General features: G+C 41.2%; 2 protein-coding genes across 10 annotated transcripts in view; both read left to right on the top strand.

The window, feature by feature from the left end:
- CAB39 (calcium binding protein 39) overlaps window positions 1-13,691 on the top strand; it is a 71,150-nt gene extending 57,459 nt beyond the window's left edge. For all 9 annotated transcript variants that reach the window (XM_015277058.4, XM_046898558.1, XM_046898560.1 and 6 more), the window contains 7 exons: window positions 1,205-1,369; window positions 5,158-5,276; window positions 8,110-8,278; window positions 8,605-8,664; window positions 9,278-9,343; window positions 10,305-10,448; window positions 11,100-13,691. In XM_015277058.4, coding sequence (XP_015132544.1) covers window positions 1,205-1,369; window positions 5,158-5,276; window positions 8,110-8,278; window positions 8,605-8,664; window positions 9,278-9,343; window positions 10,305-10,448; window positions 11,100-11,288 — 912 coding nt within the window. In that variant the 3' untranslated portion in view covers window positions 11,289-13,691. The remainder of the gene's footprint in view (window positions 1-1,204; window positions 1,370-5,157; window positions 5,277-8,109; window positions 8,279-8,604; window positions 8,665-9,277; window positions 9,344-10,304; window positions 10,449-11,099) is intronic.
- Window positions 13,301-21,720, top strand: part of ITM2C (integral membrane protein 2C) — a 30,788-nt gene continuing 22,368 nt past the window's right edge. The window contains exon 1 of the mRNA XM_046898400.1: window positions 13,301-14,502. The gene's annotated coding sequence lies outside the window, so the exon portion shown is untranslated. The remainder of the gene's footprint in view (window positions 14,503-21,720) is intronic.

Raw genomic sequence — 21,720 nt, 5'->3', positions numbered from 1 at the left:
CCTTACTTGCATACCTAGCAAAGCTGGAATGGCTTCAGCTTTAATAGCACATGGATCATGCTTATGTCTCTCTAGATATAACCCACAGATGAGAAATCTTCCTACGTGTCCCTTACAAGACAGGCAATATCCAGAAAGTTCTCATTCTTTCCCTTTATTAATTTTCCATGTGCTACGAAATGAATGCTTTAGAGTACATGCATACCTTGCTGTCAGATTCATCTAATTACCAAAAATGAGTGCACTCACAGACCGTTCATACCTTTTAAGCAGGTGAAGAACTAATGTAATATGGCCCAACCCATTGTATGTGATAATCACTTTTCGGTGTTTTATCCCAATTCTATGCTATATGAACATCTATATTTAATGTAGTTCTTCCCTCTCCCTTCCAAGATAGCTGTGTTTTTAAGGTTCAGAAGTGAATTTTGTTTACTTATACTTAAGAGATCTCTGCTTCCACTGCTAAGTGTTGCTCCAGTCCAGCGGAGCCGCAGGCATTCCTTGCACTGGCTTCCCAATGTGAGCAGTCACTCTTGATGTCTTCTGGACTTCAATTAGGAAGCTTCTGATGCTTCCATTTGTCCCCTGTATCGAAGTTTTCTTTGGAAAGCTCACTCTTTGTGGGTCCAGCTGCCAATTTGTTCTTGTATACCGAGAGAACTTGAAGATTGGGTAAGGTTCTCTTCTGGATTTTCCTTTGGAAAGGAAAGAATTCATGCATAGTGACTGTGGTGTGAAGCTGGTATTTGCCAGGAGATCCACTATGTGCAAAATCTGCAGAAGGAGGGCAGGTGTCTCTCTGGGCAGCTTGCTAGACAAGCATACACCTCTGTCGTGTTTTCCAGTCTGATCCTGTGTACCTCTGTTTTACAGAATGGAAATGTTGTCTGCCTCCTTTCCTGCTGTCACTATTCTATAGGAGATTTTTGAATGGGAAGATTAGAGGCATTTTAAAAGAAGAGATTTTACTTTTGATAACTTGTTAATTAAATTGCTTGCCTTGTTATTTTTTAATAACACCTAACAACCTTATTTGCAGAAAGATTATCTATTGTTTTCTTAACAGGTTGTCATTTCCTGATTTCTTTCTTTTTCTCTGTCATGGAAGTGTGCAGTTGATAAGAATAATAGTATTCAGTTACAAAGACAAATGGTATTCTCTATTCTCTAACTTATTTCTTTTTCCCCCTATTTTTTTCAGGCAACTGAGGAGGTCTCAAAAAACCTTGTTGCCATGAAAGAAATCTTATATGGCACAAATGAAAAAGAGCCACAAACAGAAGCTGTGGCACAGCTTGCTCAGGAGCTGTACAACAGTGGTCTCCTTAGTACCCTTGTAGCTGACTTGCAGCTAATTGATTTTGAGGTAAGAAAATGGATATTTCATCTATTGTGTGTGTTAAAATGAATGCATCTGAATTCCTGTCACTTCAATTGGTTTTAAACATCTTTTGCTCTACAGCTTTTGTTTTCTGGACGGGACAAAGCCAAGAGAAAGGGAACTAAATATTCCAAACTATCTAGAAAATGAAGCAAATACTGAATACAAGATCAGGGAATTTGGGCACTTAATCTGCCCAAAATGGAAGTAGATAAAGCACTGATACTGATGCTATGATTCTGTTAAAATTATGACATAATCCTTAATTATTTTACTAATACCACACTGAATACAAGCTACAGTACTGCATGCCATGTCTGTATTCACATCTTGTTAAATTAAATTACTTTGAAAAGAAAATGACCATAAGGTTTTTGAAGAATTTCAAGTATTTGAGGTAAAGCTGTTCCTTTTACTGAGTCTTCAGTTTTTCTCTCTTTAGAAATGATGCAACCTCTTTCGTTCTTCTTACTATTTTTTTTTGTTTGTATATTAAAAAACCACACTATTTCATTGGTTACTTCAAAATAGAAACACTTGCAGTCAAATGTATCTCCATACAAACCTCTGTCTGACATTTGTCATCACATCACAGAGAATAATTCAGTTCCCAACTCCATAGAGAGAAATCACCCTATTTAGTTATAGGGAATTGCAATACAATGGGATTTTTCTGTTTTCCCTGAGGTCCCACAAGAGCTGTGTGGCTGTCCGGGGAAGGAGCCAGAGCCCATGTATCACACTGCACAGCCTTGACCATAAGGACCATACCACTTAAGACTGCTTGAAGACACTATTGTTCATAACCAAGTTGTTCATGATGCAAGCAGAACAGTTTCAAGTCCTGCTGTAGCATGACATGCCCCCAGTAATAGCTTTCTTCCCTGCTCTTTTCCTCTCACCCCTCCACCCCACCCATAACTGCCTCTGATTTGTGTTTAATTGTAATATGGTTGTATTTTTTTTCCTCTACCCACGCAAATGTTTACAGCAAACATAAAACATTCGGGTTGTTAAGTAAGCAAGGAGACCTGGGAAAGTTGAGATATGGTGTTGAAATATGACAGCCTTTAATTGCCAAAGAAAGGAAATCATGAAACGTCATCTGGATTCTGCTGACCTCTAGATTCTTATCTGCTTCATGTTTACTCAGTTCAGTTTTTAGTGAGGGAAACATTCATTATCTGCTGGTGATGAAGAATGATAACAATTTGTACAAGCTTGCTCTCATTAAAGGGAGCTATTCATATTATTCTAAGGGGACTTAAGAAGATTGCAAGTAGTTTCCTGCTTTAGACTTTCTGCTACTTTGTTACACAAGGATATTATCTTTTCCCCTTGAGAAACAAGTCATTCACATTGCTTTCTAGGCTGGGCCTTCTCTGCTTTTTAAGGATGAGATCTGGCAGACTGTCCAGCTATTGTTTTCTTAGAGTTCATATCAACACACCTGTGCCCCAGAGCTGCACTAGCTTCCCATCTATGACAGAGTCATCAGATGTTGTGTTCATATCCCAGAACTCTATGATTTGGAATTTACTGTATTTGAAATGACTTTTCTATTACAGAGAGAGATAGAAACTTTATTTCCTGCTGGTTCTTAAGCTTGAAGGTTGAGTTTAGCATTTGGTACTTCCTTTGCCTCTCTAAAGCTTGATATTATTTGAAGATGAAGGAAATGTCAAAACTCTGCTCTTCCTGAAGATGTCTTTGGTGGTTGCTGAGCTAACAGAGAAGGGACCATTTACTCAGACTGTGAACGATCTCAAATGGATTCAAATGTGAACAGAATGGTTAAAAAAACCCACAAAAACACAGGCAAAAACGTAATGTTTTTTAATCTTGTAAGTAGAAACTGTGACTGTTGGGATCTTGCTGGGTATAAAGGCCTGTTGAGAATGATATTTGTACCTGGAAGTTTTCTTTCCAAGTAGAGCAGTGAACAAAACCACGTACTTAGCAAAGTTCTGGAGTTTCCAGTTATCTCCCCACTGATGTGTGCTCGTGTGCCCGTAGGAGAGATGGCATCCCTTGTAGAATTGTATTCTTTGTTCGTGCTTTTGTTGAAACGGAGAGGGAAAAACAAAGAAGCAAACAAAAACGCCTTTTGCATGAGGGAGCCTCAATCCTTCTGCTGGGAAGACAATGCCAGCACAGTTGTACTCTCACCTCTTGCAGTCGTGCCTATTGGCACTAGGGCTGGTGCCTGTTTGCCCTTGTTAGCCATGAGGTCACTCAGCAGTGCATGCTGCTGAACAGTAACTAGGCTTGGAATTACTGTGTACCACTCTCAGTTCCCTTAGGTGAATAATAAGGAAATGCTGTCTTTGCTGCCAAATCCAAAGGAAATTGTGAGACGTAGAGCAAAATTGGCAATGTTAGTGAATGAGAGTTGATGACTATATTATGTGGAGGTTGAGTAAAGCAGTCTGGAACACTGCTCTACTCATTTCAGAACAAAGAGTGCTGGTGTTGCTTTGGGCTGGCTTGCGATGGAATTGTAATTGAGAAAACAAGCATTTACAAACAAACTCTTATATCCTGAAAACAACAGTCCCTCAAACGGTCCGTGGTAATTCACAAACATGCCATTTGTAAAATTAGAACCCTCCTACATTTGTTACAAACGCTTGGGTTTTTTTTCCTTGCACAGTCTTCTTGATGTTGATTGGAAAACTGAACTAGTTTTGAATAATTGCTGTTGTTTTTTAAACGGTTGCTAATTAAATGTACCCCAAGTTTGACTTGATAACCTAACAATGCGACACGTGGAATTTATGATACTGGGTAAATAGAGATTGTCAAGAAAAATGGCTTGCATGTGGTCTTAGTGAGTATGATGTTCAGGAATCCTTCCTGTGGAGTTGCTTAACAGCATTATTTGCAAGTCCAGGTGTAGCACAAATTTACTTGGGATTTTTTTGGGTTACAGCTAACAGGGCATAGCCTTGAAGTTGTCTTTATGGCAGTTTCAGACTGCAAGTTAATTGCACAAATCTAGCTTTTAAGTGATGTATGTGAATGATGGAGAAAGTGCTTATGTTTATAATCAGCTTTTTGTCCATACCAGTTTGGCATCTGTGGCTGTGTTCTGACATGTCTGAGAAGAAGCAAATAAGCAGTGTATATATATTTAAGACAGTAATTTCAACTACTTTTATGCTATCTGGTGCTAACATCGTGTGTATAGTCTGTGCTGAATTCCAGCATCTTGCTCTCCTTCATGCTACTGTGTTGAAAAATATGAGACTTGTATTTTAGGTCAGTGGGTCGGGTCTTTTTGTAGTTCTTATTTATTTGTTTTACCTCCAAAAGTGTCACTTTTAAATAGAATGTTAACAGTGCAAGCAGAAGTGCCTTACAGACAATGGATGGTGGCACTGTGCCTTCCCAGAGAAGGGAGGGGGTAATGGGGGAGGAATGAGCACAGCTTAAAACCAGAATGTTATTAGCAAAAATAACCAACAAACAAGAATAAAACAAGTCCAGGAGGCCGAAGCTACACAGAATGTCAGTTGAAACCTAAACTGGCTTCATTTCTTCATGTAATTAACCTGCAATGTGGCTGAGCATCTGGCTGGTAGAGTTTAGAGCACTTTGACGTATTTCAAATGAGTATAAAGAAAAGAAACAGTATTTAATCCAAGCTCAGACTGCAGAGGCTGACTGAAGTGCAGAACTCATGTTGGTATGGATGCATGAGGTGATAATGTGTAATTCCTGTTTGAATAGAGGACTTAAATACTATGTTGAACTGCTCGTGTTTTTGACAGGGCAAAAAGGATGTCGCCCAAATCTTCAACAACATCCTCAGAAGGCAAATTGGTACAAGAACTCCCACAGTTGAATACATCTGCACTCAACAGAATATATTGTTCATGCTATTAAAAGGGTATGTATGCTGTGAGGCATAAATATACTTTTTAATGAAGTGAGAAGTTTTTATAGTCATGGAGAAGCACTGAGTTCTGAAATGTTTTTTCCTTCCTTTGCAGCATGCTTGATTTTGTTGTTCTTTTCTAAGGGCTACTTCCCCTCAGGGAAGGAAAATTTGAGTAATAAACACCAGATAGATACTTCTGCACGATGTACGGCTGAAAATTGGGAACTGATAGTACCCTAAATTATTCTTACTGGGGAATTGCAAACGTTCTCCTTTTGGTACATTGTATGATCCCACTGAAGTTATTTCCTTCTTGAACTTACTCATTTATCAAGCATTAAGTGGTGGTTTTGTTTGGGTTTTTTTGTTTGTTTTTTCTTTTAACCAGCATCCTTTCCAGCTTGCTGTCCTGTTTCCCTGCTCTTAGTTTGTCTTACGCATGTCATTTGTAGTGATTCATATTCCTGTAGTCACAGGACCAAACAAAGGATGACTCAGGGTACGCAGTGCGTGCCAGGCTACTCTTTCTTCCTCTCTTCTCGTATCTCTTCTGGTGCTGGGTGTAGGAGGGCAGCGCCATGCTGAAGACACGGTGGCACACCTATGGTTGTGGATCTCAAATGTGAAAGCAGAAACGCATTTTCAGAACTCTCTTATTTTAACAAGATTTTCTTAAAATTTGACAACGTGCTCTCTCCATGTAAAAATAATTGCTCACGTTTCTATTAGCATTAATAAGCAAAGTTTGTAAATTGGTATCTCAATGTGTTATTTTAGGATAGAATGTTCATCAGTATTGAAAGAACAAAACAAAACACAAAAACCTGTTCTTGAAATGTTCTTTCAAGTATTCATTGTGTCTTCTGTGTTAAAGCTGCTGGGTAGGGGTACTTCAGTAAGCTTCCGTGGACTGCAGTTGGGAAGTACTTATTCCACTTACTGGGATAGCAGGGGGATAAAGGAAAGGTCATGCTTTCCAGTCAGACATTTGCCTGCATTACAGTGGTGGCCCTGAGATGTGAAGCTAATCAAATGTATTTTTAACATTTAAGCAGGAAGCGTTATTTTGTCTTCCCTTTCCTTCCTCCCAGTTCATGGTGGCAGCTGGAGATGCTGACTGAGTTCAGTGTGAAACCTGCCTCCTACACAGCGCACGAGGAGACTTTATTTTAACGCTGTGTAAGATGGGCAGTGCTGGAGCTGCTTTGATTTTTCTCCTTCTTTTCCTGTGCTGCAGCCACGACTCTGGGAAGAAGCAAGATTTGGATGGCAGAAGGACAAAGTGACTGTTAATTGTGGCATAATATGAAAGAGAATATTGATTCAGTACTTCTTCAAAGCAATTTAAAATGAAGCTGAAGTAGAGATGCAGAGAGATGGAACTACTTTCTCAGCATGCTCTCGTTGAAATGTGACTGAATGAGGGCTGCAACGCAGTTGTCCTAATTTTTATACTGTGTTGTCACTCTTCAGAGGGATTGCTGAAACATATTCATAAGCCAGGAGATTTGAAATGGGCATTTAATTAGCTTTAATGACTGCAGTATTACATCTGGTATCTATCTGAGTCAAATTTATGCAAATTTAAGCTCTGTGGTGAGTTACAAAAAGTCCAGTAGATTGCAAGTCTTCATGACAAGTTAAATAGGAAAGTATAGCAACATTTAATGTGAAAATTGATTCATAAGCAAATGGTTTTGTATGGTAATTTAATTAGTGCTTAGTACACACAATGATGCCTTGCTCCAGAAGTGTGCTGGCGAATTTAAATCAGCTTCTGATGAATTGGGAGCAAGGCCCTTTTGGGTGGGAGGTGAAAAGTTGTATAGGAGACTTCAACTGCTCCAGAAGCAGGTGTGCAAGGATAGCCACAACTTGGATCAGGATAGCTTATGTTGCAACATGCTGAGGTTTGTATCAGGAAGGCAGGCCCACATTCATCCAGTTTCTCGCTACTAGTGTGCTTGGGAACACCGGGCTAGTAGCAAGCACTGAGGTCTATTCCTATCAAATGGATCTTAGACTGTTGAGACTTGGCCAGCTGCTGTTGGTGTACGCTTAGATCAGCTGAGAGATCACTGCAGTTTGCATTCAAACAAAAAAGCCTGCCAAGAAAGTGTAGAGACAGTTTCTAGATGAAGCCGTGCCCGCAGCTTCGTTGTTTTCATCAGAGCACGGCATGGTGGCGGTGGGTTGATGGTTGGACTCTATGATCTTAGTGGTCTTTTCCAACCATAGTGATTCTGTAGTTCTATGTGCGTGTTCCAGAAGATTCTTGTCAGAAGCTGCAGATACTCTGCTTGGGACAGTAAAGGCTCAGGTGCAGAGAACGGTGTTCAGTAATATCCTCAAATCAGGGGGCGCTGCCCGCAGCTCAGGCTGGAAGCCCATTGTGTATGGAGTGATGCTGAGAAGTGGTTTCATGAAAGAGTGGCCATGAACTTATATCCAGTATTAGTGACCATTTAGCATCAAAGCTGATACTAAGGGTAGTCTTATGTAAATTGTTGTTGGGTGTAAGCATACAGCTTTCCCTGATGTCTGCAAGTGCACCAGTATGAAGGAAAAATAAACTGATTTTGAGTATGAGGAAAATATTTTTCAGTCTTCCCAGTTTATAAAAGTAATTTGTATTGGGAGTAACTTGGCAATAAAGCAGCAGGGATTTCAGTAGTGCTTCAGATAAGCATTTCGAAGTGAAGTTTAATACAGAAACAAGTATCTCTAATTCTCCGAATTTCTGTTTATGTGATAGCACAGAAAATTGTAATCAATAGCAGGGTAGCATTTTGAAGGTGTCTATAAAGAACCTGTGGGTTTTCTGTTGTCTTTTTTTGCACAGGTACGAATCTCCAGAAATTGCTCTAAATTGTGGCATAATGCTTAGGGAATGCATCAGGCACGAACCTCTTGCTAAGATCATCTTGTGGTCAGAACAGTTCTATGATTTCTTCAGATATGTGGAGATGTCGACGTTTGACATTGCTTCAGATGCATTTGCCACGTTCAAGGTAACTTCCAGAGCACATTTAAATAATTTCTGTAGTTTTCTGTTTCTACCATGCAAGCTTAGGGGGTGTGTGTTACAATTAGTGGCTCTTAACCTCTTGATTGGGTGTAGTTCTGTCAAGAGTGAGTGTAGCTTTGGTTCATGAATGTCATTCTTCAGTGCTAATTCTACAGGCCTCTGTGAATTAAGATAAAACACAGCAGACTTTTCCTAACTGATGCCAAGGCCCTTAGGAATGCACAAGCCTTTGTACCCACAGTCTATCCAGAACGTATATGTAACATGTAAGTATTGTAGTGAAAATACTGTTTTTGTGCTCTTTTCCAGGATTTACTTACAAGACACAAGTTGCTAAGTGCAGAATTTTTGGAACAGCATTATGATAGGGTGAGCCCATGCATTTTATTATTGAGAATTCTGTAGTGCCGTGCATCTTCAAATAAGAGGAATCTGTTTTCTTTCCTTGTTCAGATGCCTTTTGGAAATGTACGTATGATATGAAACCAAATGAAATCAGTCATTTCTGCCAGAGAGATAAAATTAACGCTAAGACTTTGCTATTGAACAGCAAAACTGCAACGAGAGGCTCAGGCAAAAACCTATTTCAGTGAGAACGCGTTTGTTCCAGCAGAGGGAACCCTTTCCCAGGCTATTTCCTTGTGTGTACACGAGTGACAACCAAACATTACGAGCTCGTCCTTGCCCTTGTTGGCCTCCTGGGGCTCCTGCAGTTAATGAGCATTGTTCAGTACCAGGAAGTGCTATAGTTTAACAAATAGTGACACAACTGCCCCTAACACATTGCAATCTAAACCCCGAAGTCTCCTGATTTTGTTTTAAAGCACATACAGTAGTGAGCCAGGAAACTACTGAGATTTCAGGCTTTGCTTATGTTTTTGTTTGCAAATTTCCATCTCCTCCGGGTGTTTGTAGTAGTTTGGAATAAGAGCACTTGTAGCACTTCAGAAGGTCTTAACCATTCTGTTTGTCCTGTGTTTAGTTCTTCAGTGAATATGAGAAGTTACTTCATTCAGAAAACTATGTGACAAAGAGACAGTCACTTAAGGTAAGGCAGCTTTATGTTCTTCTTCAATGCAAAGTTAGAGAGTTCCTTTTATTTCAGATGAGTTGGCGAAATGAAACAACAGGTAACTGCTTTGGGTAATATTTGATTTTTTTTTTACTTGGAATTTGAGATGAGTAAATTTCCTGTAGTCCAGTCCTGCTGTAATGCAGTGTCACACAGCAGCTCATTTCTCACCCCATGCAGAAGTGACCATATGGAAGAGTTTTATTTCTGTTGGTTTTTTCAGATTTTGTTTTTTGCCCTTCAACAAATCTTACTAGATTGTTTATGAACTAAAATGTATTAAATACATATAGCTTATTTATTCGATAATTTAATAAAGGGACTTACATGACATAATTAGCACACTACTAATTTTACATTCAAGTTAGTCAGAAATGTTGAATATAAATATGGTATATGTGCTAATTTGTAGCAGGGGTGGCACTTCTGGAGTATATCATATTGTTCCTGCAGCAGTGCTCCTCACACTAAGGGGTTCTGTGTACTTTGCTGAGCTTTATGGTGTTTCATTTGCTGGCATAAGTCCTTAGGAGGGAGGGGAAATGTGGGTATAAAATCTTCTCAGGTTTCCACCTTTGTTTTGGATCCTTCCTGGACAAAAAGGGTGGTGAAAGAAGTACAACCATTTCTCATTTGAATTACCAACTCCCTTTTCTTACCAAACTCTTGACGTTGATGTGTAACATTTTTATTTTTTTTACTGGAAAAAATAATGGAGTTGTGGGGGAAAAAAGCATCAAAAAGATTATTTTCTTTAAATTTCAGTTCCAATTCATAACAAAGGGAGAATAGAAGGAGATTTTGCAGTTGCATGTTGAGAAAAAGGGTGTTTGAGTTCCAATTCTTCTGCCTTTACAGAGCAGTGTTGGTTACTCAGCGTGTTTGCAAGTATTTATGAACAAATTCTCTCTTCTTCCACCTTGTTTTTCACTTCTAGCTTCTTGGTGAATTATTATTGGACAGACACAACTTCACAATTATGACAAAATACATCAGTAAACCTGAAAATCTCAAACTAATGATGAACCTTCTACGAGACAAGAGCCGTAACATTCAGTTTGAGGCCTTTCACGTGTTTAAGGTAAACTTAAAAACAAGCACACACACACACACATAAATATACACAAACAAAGCAAAAGAAAAAGCTCCACTAAAACAGCAACCAAACAAAACCCACCAGGAGTTTGTTTGGTTGGGTAAACTGCTGAGCTGAGCCTCAAATGAAGTGTAGCAGTGTAAGGAGGAATCCGTTATTTAGGGAAACGTGAATTTATCTTGGAGTTCAAAAGTGTTTTCATAAAGATCTGTTCTGCCTTTGCAGCGTACAGGCAAATAACTGAGCTTACAGTAACAGTGGGGGGTATAAAAGTTTTCAGGGAATTTGAATATACCCCTCTGATGTTGTATATAATATGGAATGATGGCGTTTGCTACAGAATTTAACTGTGGAATGTCTGAACTGGATTCTGAACAGGGTATTGTGTCTGATAACTTCTACATCCTGAATTTATTTCAGTCCCAATGTTTGATTTCTGTTCTAATTTAAAATATTAAAAAATCAGTTTTAGAATAAAACTTTTATTTACTTCCTTTTATTTTCTGTGTACGTTTTGGAATATTGGCTAATGAAAACATATTAAATTGTTGTCATCGGTTTTGTTGGCTAGGTTTGTTTTTTGTCTGAGCCTCCTCTTTCCCACTATTACACTGAATGACTTTTATTGTGTTGCAGGTGTTTGTAGCCAACCCTAACAAGACGCAGCCTATATTAGACATCCTTCTAAAGAACCAGACCAAACTCATTGAGTTCCTCAGCAAGTTTCAGAATGACAGGACCGAGGATGAACAATTTAATGATGAGAAGACCTATTTAGTTAAACAGATCAGGGATTTGAAGAGACCAGCACAGCAAGAAGCTTAATCTCCAGTAAACCCCTATAATATTAAACCCAAATTCAGCAGTTGCTGTTAGATATTCAGCATCAGGCACTCTTATCGATTCATGAGGAACATTACTGCTAATCTGCTGTTCAGTGAACGGTTTTTGTTTTTCTTTTTTCTTCTTTAGTCCAAGTTGAAAAACATAGCTGCTGCTTTCTTGCACAATGTGGACTTTCTTGATATTTGTGTCATTTCAGAATTCAAAGACACTGCTTGTTTTATGAGCCCTGAAAAGAAAGATTCTAGGTTCATGAACGCAAACATATAGATAATAGTTTGGTTTAGGAAAGAAGGTATTAATGTAGTTAAGTAAAAGGTTGCATGCTTGCAAATCTGAATAAATCTGTATGTTTGCACTTACCTTGTTTGAGATACGAGCACAACGTGACCTGTGCATACCTGGCACCATAGTATAAGATTATATGCCTTGATTTAAAAAAAAAATTGTGCAGTGCTTTATTTGTAATCAAAGGGGAAATGTATCTAAGATGTGAGCTTATTGGGATAAACAGTTGTCTTGCAAATAAACTGATACTGAAACTTAGCAACTTTTAAAAGAGTGAAATCTCAAGGTTCATAAGGAAAATGTATATATGCCTTTCACTGCTTTCTAGAGTTTTGGGACATGATTTGATTTTTCTGAGAATTGACTTGTAAACTTGGAAATATGTTCTAAGGGGTTTTGTTAATTTTGCTTTAAAGGTATTTCAGGCAGTAGACCTAGCAGTGACATTTTGCGTTTCATTTCAACGATGCTTGCTGGTTTCTTTTGTATATAACTCTCCTAGGCTGCTCATTTCTTTAAAATATGATTTAATTTGTACAGCAGAGGAATGTTATTGTATTAGTCTGTAACTATTACCTAATATTGAGTTTTGCAAAATGAATGCTCATATGTAATTGAATACTTCAGATCACATGGAAATGCTGATTTAATGACCGTAAGTACTGCAGCATTAAAAGAAAAAAGCCACCAACAAATCCTTTGTACTCACTTATCTAACGGGGTGCCATCAGTTAGGGTAGGCTGACGTAGAGAACTGGAACCCTTTCTACTAGAATCTTACTGGATAATATTGGCCTTATTGGATTAAACTAGCGTTGTGCTCACCAGATCTGCGGATGGCAAACGTGATGCTAAATTAATATGGATTCTTCTTACTTCTGGGGAGCCTGCAGTGCATCGTTCCTTTCTTACAATAGTTAACTCAGTATGTAGTTGTGCAAGTGAATGAGTTAATTCCCTCTGAATTCAAGAAACGTAATGACATAGATGTCCTAGAGTAACAACATGATTTTCCTTTGTTGATTTTGTTCTTTAATGCTGCAAACTATCAGTATTTATAAAAACGAAAAACCAACTGATTTTGCACCATTTTTTTGTTACTGTGACCATACAAAAGGAATCTACTAAATATAGCTAAACAATGTTATTAAAGTTGTATTTATCCATCATATAGTAATGCTAAGATCACAACCAACCAAGCGTATGGATTGGAGTCTGAAAGTTCAAATTCTGCATGGCTGAATCTGACTGAGAATGCTATAGAAAATGTTTGTTGCTTCCTGTCCTCTTCCTAATGAAAATATTTTGCAGTCGGCAAGATGAAACTCCTAAGTGACACCTAAGCCAATTTGAAAGCCTTCACGAGGGAAGTTGGATAGCTCCAGAAAATTGACTGCTTTCACCCAGCAGTTTAAAATTGCTCTTCACATTTGAATTGGCCTTTTCCAGGTCCTTAATGTCCTTTGCAAACAGATTCATTTTGCCTGCTGGAAGGAAAAGGGCTGACTCTTCCTGGACGTTGCTTACGCAGGCAGGCAGAACTGGCCACAAGATGGTATTGTAGTTCAGTACTAACAGATTATTATTTTCTTGGTTTATCGTAGCTGAGTGGAAGAAAACGTGATTTGCCAGGTTACCGTAAGGCTTCCTCTTTAGAAAGATGTAGAAGTGCTGAAGAGTTACATGTGTAAAGACGTGAGAACACTGGGACTGGGATGTAGGTTACTCTATCGTAGGTCTTGGAAGTAGTGGCTAAGGTAACTTCCTTAACATGTGATAACGTTTGAACGTTGGCTTTCGGAAAGAAGTCGTATTAGATCAAAGCTCATTTGGTGTGCTCTTCGTATTAAAAAAACCCAAGTGGAAGTGGTTTCTTATCTGCTGGAAGGCTTAAGGATGTTACTAAAACTTATTTAAATGTGAGCGGTTTTTGATTTTGTGCTTTTTTCTTTGTTTTTCTTTTAAAATAAGAGATGTACACAGTTGTAATTCTACTTCCGTGGTAGCATTTCATTTCTCCTGAGGAAAATGTGTTTCTTATCCAAAACAATCTGGCTGGCCCCATAATTTAAATTGAAATAAAATTTTGAAGAAAAAGGTGTGCTTTGCTGTGTTTTGGAGGTGGTGGGTTTCTCGTGGCTCGCAGTCGTCCTATCTCTGTCGCCTTCGAGGTGTTTGATGGTCTGATTTGTACATATCGAGTCATTCTAAATCATGAAAACGTGTAGAAACAGTTGTGAGGGTCTGAGACAAAATGCTCTGTTGGAGATAGCATCACTTTTCATTAATTGTGAGAAGTCTTTCTTGCCCGTGCATGGTGCTATTTGCTGGTTCTGTTCCCTGCTCCTCCACATGACCCAGGGCAGGGAAGAGGTGCTGTGTCCTGTGTCACCTCCAGAGACTGGGCCTGGCAAGGATCAGTGGAGATGAAGTCCTGGTCATTGTAGCCCTTCCTCCTCAGGAGCAAAAGTGTGTGGGAGTGCCACTCTTTCCTCAGGAAATACTCTGCTGTCTTTCCCATGGAAGCTGTCTGCCTCCGTTGCTGACACGCTGCAGGAGTTCATTTCCTGCTGGGAACATACCCATGTTGCAGACAAAAATACTGGGTCAATTACAGCCTGCAGCAGTGGCTTCACCTGTTGGAGCCTTTGCACAAAAGCCCAGTATATTTTCCCTCAGAGGCTGCTAGGTTATGAGGGGAAGGACTGCCTTATGCTGCATGGCTGTTTGGCTGACGCAGCTGACGGAGAACGGCATGGGAAAGCAAAGAGATGCACTGACTTTGCACAATGTCTTTTCCCTGCAGAGCTGAGCAGAGGGACTTGGCACGAGAGCTGACATCTCTGAGAACTGGAGCCAAAGCTGCCCTGGAGCACACGGGGACGGGTCATGGACAAAGCTGTCTGCAGTAAGTTTGTGTCTCTTTAAGACCTGACAAGTTGTTCCTAGCAGGCAATTTCATCTGCTTTTCCTTTTGTTGCTACTCTTCTTCCTTATTCCAGACCTTTGTAGGCTGCTTGGTTGAATAATTTCCCTATCCCCAGTGCTTTCCCATGCATGTCTGGTTACAGGAGCTGGTGCCATCTCATTGGGTGCATGGCTTCATTTTCTGTTGGCATTTTGGTTGTGACTCACGATATTTCAGCTCTTCTTTCTCCAAAAGGTTTGGCCATTGCAAGGCTGTTCTAAGCGTTCATAGAATCATAATCACAGAAAGGTTTAGGGTGGAAAGGACCTTTAAGATCATCCAGTTCCAACCCCCTGCTGTAGGCAGGGACACCTCCCACTAGACCAGGTTGCGCTGTTTCTCTTGGTTTTTCAGCATATATTCCATTCTATGAAGGAAATTGTTTGTTTCGTGGAAAAAAGGGGTCCGTTCTGTTTCTCATTTTCAGGCATCTGCTGACTTATCTATTTAAAAAACAATACAACAAAGCAACACAAAGCCCTGAGTTATGCAGCCCACGTATAACGAGATTTTTGGCAGGCGTGATTGCGTTCACAATAAAATATTGTCTAAAAAAATGCAAGCTCTCTTTCAGAAGGCTCATACTGCAGCTTCTGATTTACACAGCAAAAGCCGGGATGTCTTTTTTTTCTTGCTCAGAAGTGTACTGATCAGAACTGCTCTACTGACACTTCTCGTAAGTGGAGCGCTTCCACTGAACGTTTCCTCATCATCTGTTGCAGGAGAGTTTTGCAGTGAGGTGGTGGTGAGGCTGTGTGACCCCTGCATGCAGCAGTCCCTGAGATGGGGACGTGTCACACACACATCAGACGTGACACTGGGCTGCCTTACGCTTCCCTGATGATGTTCAAACAAAGGGACTGAGCTGGAGAGCACGTACAGAAGGAGGGAAGAAAAAGATGATGCTGTCACGTGGAGATAAATTTCAGAGTTTTGGGAGCAGTATCTAAAAATATATATATATGGAATTAAGAGAAAACCTGCCCGAAAAAGAAATGAGAATAAATGGCAGGCTTGGGGCCATCCAGAGGGGTTGAGAAATACTGAAAATGGCTAAAGGTTCAGCTGGATGTAAAGCGTAGCTTGCAGCAGCTGAATTTCTTGCTCTTTTTACATCTCTGGAATTACAGATTGCTGGGTTACGTCAGCTAATACCCAGGTATTGCATGAAAACAGCACTTAAGGTTTAACAATAATATGTTATTACAAAAAACATATACACATATTTTGCTCAAAAATTGTACCTTAAGTAGGAGAAAAATCTCACAAAGAAAAAAGAATTCAGTGGCTGAACTGAGTGCTTATAATGTTTCTCCAGGCTGCAGAACAGCAGGGAAATGCAGTGGGCTTAATTGTGCATTGCTGTGTTTGCTTAATGTTGGAGGGGCCCTTATGGTGTGCAGCAATACCCATTTGGGTTCAGTCTGGTTGTAAATCGTATCAGAGCACTGTTCTAGAGAGGAAAAAAAGCGTGTTTCAGCCACGGCGATGGTGACAGTGGGTCACCTCTGCTGGTGCAGCTCTTAATGAGTATGGCATGCAGGCTCTTGTTCCTTGCTGGCAAAAATGGCGATGACTGTTGAAAAATAGTGTGTTGTAGCTGAGAATGTTCTCTACTAAATGGTAGTGTTGTGCTCTTTGTATTGGTTGTAGTTTCCATGGGAATAAATATGAGGCATTGCTTTTGGAGCAACCTACACACTAAAACTTCGCCGCCACTCTTCAGTCAGTGTTCCCTCCGTTGTATCTTTGGAACAGTGGAATGAATGGAAAGCTGATGTGGGGTTACTTCGATTTCTGAATAGGTTCTGGGTGAGTTCCCTTCTCCTGGCCCAGTTTCTTCTGAGCTGTGTTTTAATTTTAGTCTCATCTGGTATGAATTAAGTTTCCTTGGCCACACATTGCACTCCGCTCATTAGTAACACATGGCAGCTGTGCACAGGTGCTTTTGCAGTTGGTGCTGTGCTTTGGTATAAGGTTGGTATGTGAAAAAGCAAAGTAGGCCAAGTTGCTGCCATCAGGGAGTCACCGGCAGCTCCAGGAGCCCCAGTCCAAAAAATCTCAAGTACTTCTTTCACTAATAAAGGTCTGCAAACCTTGTGTGCTGCCATTAAGCATACTGATATGTTATATGTATTTGTATATAGATATATGAGAACACTAAAGCACAGTCTAGACTGGGAGGAAAAAAAACTGCTGTGCAAGTGCCCCCTAGGGAGCACTGTGGCTGTGTTGGTGGTCCCAGCTGAGCTCTCAGCATTGCTGCAACACTGTGCTGCAGTGCAAACAGCAGCTTTGTCCTATGTGTGACTCAGGTAGCTGCACTAATCCGCCCGCAGTAGCTGAACTGTTCTGCTGCGGGGTACGATGCTCTGTGAATCACCTTCATCTCTTCTGGTGCTCCCACTCCTTACTTCTGCATTTATGTGGATTCCTGGAAAGGATTATTTTCTGCAGCACTGTTTTCCATTACTTAATCCCTCTCCTACGGCACCTGATTCTTCACTTAGAAAATCCCATCTTTGTGACAAATCACTTCATTCCGCTGTGGCCCATCCCTTCCAGTTTCTGTGCCTTCTCTTCATGGCCCTCTTCCAAGGGGCTCTGTGGAGTATCGTGGGATCCAATTCTGAGTTCTCCAATTGCAGAGTCTCATGTGAGTGCAGTTTCTTACGTCTAATAATTTTTCCCAACCCTAAAGTTGGTCACCTGCTATCATTGCTGCAGGCATTGTGCTGTGTCCCCTGAGCCCACACTGTATGCAACTGGAAAATAGTGACTGCACAAAGTGAGAGTGGATAATGACTGCAGCACATGTGGGCAATGTTTTTGGTCCAACATGTTCTTCCACCCCCTGCCACCATTTTGTGCTGTTTGAAGGCTGCTGGGAGTAATGCTGTCTGAGGTAATGTGCTGGAGTGAAGTCCTTCAGCCTTTAGGGTCTGAACCACCAGAACAGCCTGCCCAAGGAGGTTGTGGATGCCCCATCCCTGCAGGCATTCAAGGCCAGGCTGGACGTGGCTCTGGGCAGCCTGGGCTGGTGGTTGGTGACCCTGCACATAGCAGGGAGTTGGAACCCAATGATCATTGTGGTCCTTTTCAACCCAGGCCATTCTATGATTCTACGATCCTCTGGAGATGTGTGCTCTGCTTCTGAGAGGTCTGCAGTGTCCACAGGTTTACATTCATTGTACAGGGAGGTTTGGATTTCTTTTGGGGAGGAAAAGTCCACGGATCCAGGGTCAGAAGTCCTGTGACAGCCACAAGATGGTTGAATTTGATTGTCAGCCACAAGATGATCGAATTTACCTGTGGGAGGCAGAAGAGAAGCAAGGAGGCATCTCTAGGGGACTGGCAGCCCTGAGCGGGACCTCAGGAAGACCTGAGGTTCTTCATACTTTGAAGGAAATTCCTGTGCCACTTTAGGCTCTTTTCTGTCTTTTTCTCTTTTTTTTTTTTTTTTTTGCCTCCACTGTTGCAGAGGGCACGGAGTCAGATCTGGGACAGATGGTGGTTACATCAGTTTCGGTGCTCAGAACATCTCAGACCTGGGCAGGAAGTCTCTTGTGGCCACAGCGTGCTATGTAGGTCAGCGCTGTCTGGCAAGGCATGCATTGCTGGAGAAATGAACGTCTAACACGTAGCTGCAGTGTGGTGGCAAGGCAAGGAAGTCTGCAGCTGCTCTTTATTTCTCCTGATCAGGGCCATGATTTGGGGTGCTTTGATGCAGGTGAAAATGGGAGGACTTCAGCTTTTTCAAAGCTCAAAGGATTCATTTTCCTGTGAAAAAAGGGAATCAGTCAAATGTGCAGGGAATGAAAGGGCTGGTTTTACTGGAGTTAATTGTCCAAGCAGGACATTGTTCCCACTTTATTTCCCACTCTTTAAATCTTCCCTATGGAAATGGTGTCACATGTGCTGTGTATTTTCTCAAGCAAAGTGATGTGCTTTAATTAAATTCAGTTATTCATTAAAGGTACCCAGTTGTCCAGAAAGAGGTACCAACCTTGGCTATACAGTCCTCTGTCTGAAGAGGAGGACTATGGGGGTATGAATTAGACATTATTTCACAATTAATTTAAAAAGTGGAGAGTTTCTTGGCCAGTTAGCTACACGGATGTATTCTGTTCACCTCTGTTAATTTGTCTGAATATTTCAAGCTGGCACTGCTCTGTGCTGTTAGCAAATCGGGGTGTGTGGCCCAGCGTTACTCTCCCACGGAGCCTGGGCTTTGCTGCTCTCAGTTGGCTCTCACAGCCGGGGCTGAGCCTGAACCCAACCCCTGGTAGCTCCACGCTCTCCTTGAGCTGGGGCAGCAGCTGTTGGGTGTTCTGGGTTTGCATTTACTTCCAAAGGGCCTTTCTGTGACAGACGCAAGCAGATAGAAAAGCTTTGCAAACTTCAAGCTGCTTTTATCCACAACAAAACAAGTACAGTTCTCATCAAACAATAACATGTTTATGCATTTCCGTGCTGCTAGTTTTTGTTTTCTACTGCTCAAGTGCTCTCTGTGCTGAGGTTGAAGCTTTCAGGGCCCAGCAGCTCTCTGCCAGCAGATGTCTTCTCTGCTGTAACAGAGAGTCCCTGTTTCCTCCTAGCATCTTTCATCATCTAGCCTCAGCATAAAATATCCTCTGCTGTAGAAATATGATTCTGTTTCTCTCATCTACCCGAGGTTCCTTTGTCTTTGAACTTCATCGTTTATACTCTCAGACGTAGGACTGGTTTGACCTTGCTTTCCTGCATCGGTGGAGGAAAACCATCCTCAGCCAATAAGAGAGACAAGAAAATTGGGGTAATCAGGAAGAGAGCTTTTCTTTCTCCCAGATTATGATGGGCCTGGCTTCTAATGGTCTTTGCAAATAAGCAGGCAGAAGGTGCTGTGGCCTTTGCATAACATAAGGAACATTGAGCAGTAGGCAGCGAAGGATGGTCAAAAGAAAAGGGAGCAAAGATTTCAGGCAAGTATCTTGGGCTGAAGAGTTTCTCCCATTGAACGAAGTGTCATTGAAGCTGTAAGAGCTTACTCGTGAAATGGTGAGCTGCAGTCAGAATCCAAGTGTGCTTTGATATGGGTAAAGGTTTGAAAAAGCAAGGTGTGGGTTTTTGGTTTTGTCAAGACGGTGTTATCTCTTACTGTCTAGTAAAGTGTGATCAAAAAGAGATGCTGTCTGGGGGTGGCAAGCGTGTTCTGGGCAAGTGAAATAAGCGATGTGTAAAGGTCAGAGCTCCCTGCTGATAAGATAAAGGTATTGAAAGGGCAAAAGGACCACAGAAAACCAATTTCAGCTCCTGTGTCATTACAGCAGGTGCTGTACGAAGCGGGTAGAATAGCTGCACAAAGCAGAATGGAACAAAGGCAGGATATTTAAAGCAAAATACAGAAATAAATGAGTCATGCCCTTTTATTAAAGTAGAGGGAAATAAATTTCTACCTCAGTTAATTTCTGAATGTGATGTAAAAGCAGCCTTTAACAAAAGGATAAAGAAATCCTCATTCCATTTCATTCCCTTTAACCCAATCAACCCAAATCCCTTTATTCTGTGGAAGCTACCAATAATGTCATATTACCAAAAAATCAATATTTTTCAGGAGACTCAGTTTTAATCTTCCTTCATAATCGAAGGGATGGGGTGTTTGGTCTTAAATAAACACGTCTGTACTCACGAGTGTGTTGGATACACAACAGGAATGGAAGCATGCAGTACTGGTCACTGGGACGGTGCTGTATGAGGACAGCCAGGCTGTCAGTGAGCTATGGCACGGGTCTGATGGGTGGAAAACAGGTTTATTTGGAATAGGTCATCCCCATGTAGTAACGTAGTGATTTTTGGACATGTGATTGGGTTTGGTGTACCCTCGGGAACATTTGACTTCACAAAAGGAATGCGTATTTGGGGGCAGACCTTTTCCCTTTGTTTTTCTGAGAGGTGACTACTGTTGGTTTTTGTTTTGTTTTGTTTTTTGTAGATGCATATGCAGATCCTCTTGTATGTGAATGGCCTCTTTGTTCATCAGAAACTTTGCCTTTTATTCAAGAATTTGCTTTTCTGCAGGTTCACATTGGATACACAGCGTGCCCAGCATCACACAGGTGGTGCCTTAGGAGCTGTCCATGGCAGGGTGTGCTGGTGCTACCTGGAGAGTTGGCTCCTCACGGAGGTTGTCCATATGCTCTGTTGGTATGGAGAAAAGCATCATGCAAGAAATGATGGTCCAGTAATGTGCACTGTGTGAGTGTGTGTGTGTAGGGACAAGTTAATGTTGACATCATTAGTGCTTGGTCACCTAGGTGATGGATCTTGCTGCCATAGTAACCTAAAGGCTACATTACTCATCACATATGAATTTTAACAAACAGGAGTGACTTAAGGTGTTTGTATCTTCTGTCCCTCTGTGACTGCCTGCTGCTCTCTTAAAATATTTACAGGAATTGTAGAATGAGACTCTGAAGTGAATGTTTTGTTGCATCCCTCCCCTCCTTTTCTTTCTTGGAACTGTGTCTTGGAAAAGGCCCCAGACTTATGCTGAGTCATTGAACTTAGGATGGAGATGTTTGGAAGAAAGACAGTGCTATTGCTTATTTGTTGGTCTTTTCATCTCTTGCCTCTTTACTTTTCCCCCAGTAGGGAAGCTGATGTTTTTTGTTACTTTTTAGGGCTGTTTGAGCCAACTCAGTATAGGACTTTAGGCATCCACATGGCTTTGTCATCTACGTACGTGCGCCAGCTGGCATGCCTGCAGCCATGTGCTGTGCCGGGGTCGTGTCTGGAATGTGTGAAGGTGTGTATAGGGACAAGAAACAACGTTGTGAATTGCGTGTGTGCTTGAGAGAGGTTTCATAGCAGCCTGTTCTTCTGGATGTTTCACTGCAGAGTGTTCCTTTGTCAGTCTCTTAGGAGGCAGATGGCTGCTCTGGCAAGTCGGCTGAGGAGACATCCTTTATGGCTGACTTCTGCAAGGGGCCTAGGTCTTCGTTGCTGGTCAGTAACATCAATAGGCCCAGGTGCTGCAGCCGTGTTCATGGAACTAGAGCCCTGTCACATGAGTGTAGCAGGCACTGTAAATAGGAGTAGCTTCAAACCCTCTTTTTCCCCTAAGGAAAGCCAGCTGCTTTTCCTTAATCCTTTGGGAGATAAATGGAAGCTCCATGTTGT

This window comes from Gallus gallus, chromosome 9 (assembly GCF_016699485.2).
Source record: "Gallus gallus isolate bGalGal1 chromosome 9, bGalGal1.mat.broiler.GRCg7b, whole genome shotgun sequence".
Lineage (NCBI taxonomy): Eukaryota > Metazoa > Chordata > Aves > Galliformes > Phasianidae > Gallus > Gallus gallus.
The sequence above is the reverse complement of the archived record's forward strand: the minus strand, read 5'-3'. Positions and strand labels throughout refer to the sequence as shown.